The sequence below is a fragment of the Poecilia reticulata genome, unplaced genomic scaffold (genome assembly GCF_000633615.1).
Source record: "Poecilia reticulata strain Guanapo unplaced genomic scaffold, Guppy_female_1.0+MT scaffold_425, whole genome shotgun sequence".
In the NCBI taxonomy this organism is placed as follows: domain Eukaryota; kingdom Metazoa; phylum Chordata; class Actinopteri; order Cyprinodontiformes; family Poeciliidae; genus Poecilia; species Poecilia reticulata.
Genome location: NW_007615192.1, coordinates 9,878 through 15,978, shown reverse-complemented (window position 1 = coordinate 15,978; position 6,101 = coordinate 9,878). Strand labels below are relative to the sequence as shown.

The 6,101-nt window shown below is 42.8% G+C and overlaps 1 protein-coding gene across 1 annotated transcript; it reads left to right on the top strand.

The window, feature by feature from the left end:
- The first annotated feature begins 21 nt into the window (after positions 1-21).
- LOC103460991 (uncharacterized) lies at positions 22-4,145 on the top strand. The gene is made up of 2 exons (XM_008403307.1): positions 22-3,035; positions 4,059-4,145. The coding sequence occupies exon 1, from the start codon at positions 106-108 to the stop codon at positions 1,498-1,500; it is 1,395 nt and encodes a 464-aa protein (XP_008401529.1). The 5' UTR covers positions 22-105; the 3' UTR covers positions 1,501-3,035; positions 4,059-4,145.
- Positions 4,146-6,101: the final 1,956 nt, after the last annotated feature.

Genomic DNA, 6,101 nt, shown 5'->3' with positions numbered 1-6,101 from the left:
AAATTGAATCTCAAGAAATGCCAATTCGGACAGTTCCAAGTGAATTACCTGGGTTTCCAAGTCACGTCGGACTTGGGAGTCTCGGACGGATACAGGGAAAAGTTGATGGACATTCGACCCCCTCAGTCAGAGAATGATCTGCAGAAGATATTGGGACTATGTAACTACGTCAGAGACCACGTACCCAACTACCAGAAGTATGCCAGACCATTATACAATAGCCTGAGGAAAAAGGTGGAGAACGAAGAAGGAGGACAAATACCCTGGGTTTGGACAGCAGCTAACCAACAAGATCTGGAAGAATTAAGGAAGGCAATCCAAGCTGCCGTGAGACCGGAACCGAGGAGTTTGTCAGAGCGGATGGTGGCAGAAATCAGCTGTGAGAACGACGATGCTATGATCAAAGTGAGTAACAAAAACGAAGGCCTGGTTACTCTGTGGAGTTATACCCTGACTTCTGTTGAGAAAAAGTACCCACAGGAAGAGAAAGAACTAGCAGTACTAGCTCGATACTGGAGTGTGCTAAAAGACTTAGCACAGGGACAGCCAATCAAAGTCATCACGCAGAGCCAGGTCCACAAGTACCTACGCAAAGGCACCGTCGAAAGTACTAAAGCAACAAACACACGATGGGGAAGATGGGAAGACATCTTGCTGGACCCAGAGCTTGAAATTGGGCCAGCACAGCCCCCAAACAAAAGACGACTGCAGGAGGCACCTGAGAAACCGGGGCAGCCAGAGTGGACACTCTACACCGATGGATCGAGGAAAGGATCTGACCACATGGCATACTGGGGGTTCATCCTGAAACAAGACGACACAGAGAAGTGTCGACAGAAAGGGAAAGCCCCCGGCAGTGCCCAAGCCGGAGAAGTGACCGCGGTGTTGGAAGGACTACTGGAGTTGGCCAAAAGAAAGATCAAGAGTGCCCGGTTAGTGACGGACAGTTACTACTGTGCTCAAGCCCTTAGAGAGGACTTAGCCATTTGGGAAAAAAATGGTTTTGAGACAGCTAAGGGCAAGCCGGTAGCGCATAAAGACTTGTGKAAGAAGATTGCTGAGCTAAAGATGCAATTGGAGCTCCAAGTTGAGCACCAACGAACCCACACGCATGAGGGAGCTCATTGGCGTGGAAATGATGAAGTGGACTGCTATGTACAGCAGAGGAAAATTGTCTTTGTCGGTGCCGAGAAGTGGGACAGTACTCCCAGAGGACGAGAGGTCCCAGAAGAGTACGTGGATGAGGTCGTGCGGAGCRTGCATGAGGCCCTTGGACATGCAGGCRTACGGCCTRCCCGTAAGGAGCTGGAGGAGCATGAACTTTGGATCCCAGTGAAACAAGTCCAACGCGTACTAAGGGGGCTGCAAASTGTGTGGACAATACAACGCAGGYCGCCGAGGGCAGCGGTTGGAGGGGTTGACCATCAAAAGCACSACCCCCTGGGGCTCAGTCTGCATGGATGTAGCAGGCCCCATGGGAATAACGGGAAGGAAAGGTGAGAAGTACCTTTTAGTGCTGGTGGACTCAATGTMKGGATTTGTAACTGTGAAAGCAGCCAGGAAGGCAAACGGCAACAGTGTTGTCAGCATGCTAGAACAAGTGTGCAGTGCCCTGGGAATCCCAAAGGAGCTACGTACGGACAATGGGACTCATTTCCGTAATGCACAGGTTGCCCAATGGTGCCAAAAGTATGGAGTGATGAGGGTTTACTCACCACCCTACAYACCACAAGCCAACGGGGTGGTGGAACGGACCATTGGATTAGTCAAAGGCTGGATAGCTAAGAATGCTAACGACAGCAGCTGGAGCACCGTGGSGGTGGAAATAGGGCAGGCCCTCAACGACAGGAGCAGAGTCGAGWGGCCCGCCCCCTCGATGGAGCTCAACCAACGACCGTTTGCCACGAAGGAAGCAGGGCGGGGCTCCAGCGACAAAAAGGAAAAGCTGACACCCAAGGTGCCATTCAGAGTGGGGCAGCGGGTGTGGATCAAGGCAAGAGAACAACCTGTGAACGCAGCAGTGAAACCCAAGTTTGACACGACAGACACGTTAAGCAAGTACTGGATAGGAACACAGTGTTGCTGGAAAAACGGGGGATCCAARGGGTCGAACAGCTCAAACCAGTTCCTGACTAGAGAGAAATAGAAGCCGGTGAAATGGCCAGTGAATCATGTATCATTCCACCCTATCTCTGACTGGCCACCGTGAGAGGGGTGGTTGTAATTAGGAGAACAACTTCAGGGATCTGGGCAGGACGAGCCCTGAAGAAATTGGATTGGGCCAAAAATGGAATCCTGTCAGAAGAACCTGAAATGCTAATGTGGAGTAGAGCTAAAGATCGTTGCCCAGTGTGTTTAACAGCTCRCCAACTTCCCCTTACCTGGGAGGGACCAGGCCRTGACAAACCCAGGCGACAGGAGTCAACGGCAGAGAGGCTGCAACACCTTCCYGTCTCCCCGGTTTCAGTTATGAATGTTACGTTCTGTGGGAATTGCTGACTAGGTTATCTGCCCCGGCTCCTGTTGATAAACCAATGGGGATGGGGGGAGGAAGAACCAAAGAGATGCCACTGCCTGTGGGATGGAGAAGAAATTAACTACTGTTCGGCCTGCAGTGAGCAGATCCGAGGAGATGAGGTGACTTCATCGGGGCAGGTGAGAAGATACTATAGCTCCCTACGATTCTTCCAAACATGGGGAGGAGCCCAACCTAATTTCGGGAGCCCCATACCGTCGGTTCACTGGTTTCCAGGACCTTCGGCTCCCCCTAACACTCCGGAGGGTCTCTCAGGGAGAGAAGAAKGGGTTTGTAGGAAAGAAGAAGGACCACATGACTTTCTATGGGAATCTGTCCATGCTGCCTGGCCTTATGATCCCGCGCGAACMMACCTGCAGTTCCCACCGGTGAATACCACGCACTCCCCAGTAATTTTCCGAGTGCTGCGGCCTCAGACAGATCGCATGCCAGCTGAAGAGTTAAGTCTGCTCCCAGACGACAAGATGTTTGATGGAATGGACATCCTTCTGCTTCAGGGGTAAATAAATCTGACAGTCATCAGCATAGCAATGAAATGAAATCCCATGTTTGCTAAGGATAGAACCCAGAGGCAGTAAATATAGAGAGAAAAGCAGTGGGCCCAGAATTGAGCCCTGCGGGACACCATAAGGCATTGAAGCGGCAGATGATTCAGAGTCAATAATTTTCACTGAAATTGTTCTCTCCTCCAGGTAAGACCTAAACCATTTAAGAACAGTGCCATCAATACCTACTGTGGAATATTAAGCACAGAGTCAATGGTGTTAAATAAAACACGCGGGTTATGGCTGTTTGAGAAAATGATATTTGCCAGATATTTCCTTTTTGCCTTTTTAACCGTGCTCTGGCAGAAACGCCAACAGTCTTTTAAAATCTGAAAAGTAACCTGCAATTTATCCTTATCCACCTTCGTTCAACACGGCGACATTCCTTCCTTGCAGCACAAGTTCTGTCATTAACCAAGGCTCAGGTTTAATCCTTGGCTGCCTGGTTTTTAGTGGAGCAACCAATGAAAGGGTAGACAGGACAACACGGAGACTTAATAGACACAGAAACCTAAAATAAACACAAAGAAAACTCAAATCTTCACACATACAGAGCAAATAGATTTGCTCTGTTCTAAGTATTTTTTGAAAACCCCTATTGTTTTCTTTCATTTTCACAATCACAACTTCGGTTTGGTCGACACTATAAAATGGCTCGTTCTAAATCAATCAATCAATTACGTTATATACGTTGTATAGCACATTGTAGCAACAAGGTAGTTCAAAGTGCTTTCATCTTACAAACACAAACATCTACAATTGAAACATTTAAATTTTCCCAAGTGCTGTCATTACACATCAAAATGTTGGTTAATGTTTCATTTATTATAGTACAAAAGCAACAAKTGTGGTTTTAATCTAGATTTAAAGGAACTCAGTGTTTTGGGTCTTTTACAATTTCCCAGACGCTTGTTTGAGATTTGTGGTGCATAGAAGCTGAATGCTGTTCTCCATGTTTTCTTTCTGGTTCTGAGCAGAGCAGACCAGAACCAGAAGACCTGCATTGTCTGGAAGGTTGATGCAAAAAGAAGACTGTTGGATTTCACATTTGTTGTGAAATGGCCTGGCATAAATAAACTGAATTGAACTGAAGTGAAACCAAAGAAAGTYCAGTTCCTTATAACACTTAAAACAATCATGGAGTGGAAGACTAAGAATCTTCAGCAGTGAATAGCAAAGAGGATTGTGGTCTGGCAATGTCTCTGTAGTTCATTTTAATACAACCCACTGTTCTCAGAAGACTGCCTAACTTCATATTTTCTATTCTAACAAGAGCCTTATAATTAGCTCTTGTTTATAGTTGCTGTGTGACTAACACACAAAGAAACAAACCTCTGTTTGGGAGGTTACCATTAATAATTATCTAGAAATCCTTATGGGAGGTTACCATTGATAACTTGTTCAGAAATCAATWCGATCATACTCGACTCTGATCAGATGAAACTGAGCAATAGAAAGGATATATGAAGTATAAAATATCTTATAGGATAACTAAAAATAATACATCAAATTAGTATAGCTCTGTTTAGGACTCTTAATGAAAATCATGAATCATGCACTACATGCGTGTGTACTTGGCTCTGTGTGGACTAGGTGTGACACTATGGGTGTGAAATGAAAGGTTCTTCCTGTTGGCACTGATACAATTAACAGTCATAAGAAAAACTTTTTTTAAGGTATGACTAAGGAACTTTTGTAGGTAATTGTTAAACGTGTTAACAATTAGGCTTCACTTTCCCTTTGAAGAGTAAAGCCCATAAAGCCCTCAAATGTCTAAATCTAAACAAACAACGCAGCCAAGAAGATTCTTTAAAAAGAATCTTCTTTTTAAAGAATCTTAAAAAGATTCTTTAATCTTTTTAAGATTCTATAATTCATAATAGTATGAATTATTACTATTAAAAAAGAAACAGGCAAAATTTTACTTTTATCATCCACATTTCCAATCTCTGCTTAGCAATTTTAACATTTGTTCATTACCTTAAAAACAATAAAATAGACAGATGAATAGATTTCTATATTACTTTTTTTTAACTTAAAGACTATTGTTAAGACAAAATAGGTTGAAATTTGAAAATGTGAAAAAGATTAGCAGACAAATGATTGGTRTTGTGTTTATGAAAMAAATATAATTACTTCTTCAATTTAGCAAGAAATGCAGTTCAGCCTGTTTGTGTACAAAAGAAATTAAAATTATGAGAAGAAACCACACCTAATAAATTGCTTTGCAAACATTCCTAATTAACTACGCATTGTTTTGCTTGTTTGCTTCAAACAAACCAATGCCAAATTACCTGATTCTTGTGGTATAAAAACTTCTGCTGAAGAAGCTTTCACACGACAGACAGAAAGGATCACTGAGCATCGCAACTTCTGTTACTGCAGTGAAAAAATCTGTAAGTGCAAAATGTCTTGCTAAATCTTTTTTTTAATTAACAAATTATTGTGCAATTTGTTAATAAGCAGTAAATTATGTAGTAGTAGTTCAAGAAAACAAATATTAAATTAAAAATTATTATTAGTAGTTTATATAATCTGTATTATTTTTAATGTATGTCATTTATTTATTTGTATTTATCTTTTTCATTTGATCTGGAATAGTGGCATTTATTTGATAGTGAAGCAACAGGAAAGCGGGTTATTAGGGAGGGGAGAAACATACGGCAAAGGTCAACTGACGGAACTCGAACCCATAACAGCTGYGTTGAGAACTAAGGCTTCCATTTTTAAAAAAATGTTTTAATACATTGTTTTTTTTTAAATATCCTTCACCTCTTAAATTATAACAGCTCTCTGTCACAAAACATTTTCTGTATATTGGGTGGAAGTTGCTGATTTCTGACCTTAAACATGAATTGTACAGTTTTACATATTACAGAATTTCAGAATTCTGGAACCTTGTTGCTCAGCTGTCGTGTGGGGTACCCCAAGGTTCAGTTTTGGGCCCACTCCTCTTTTTACTGTACATACGCCCAATAGGTTTTATTTTTAAATCGCTACAGTAATGTCTCTTACCATGT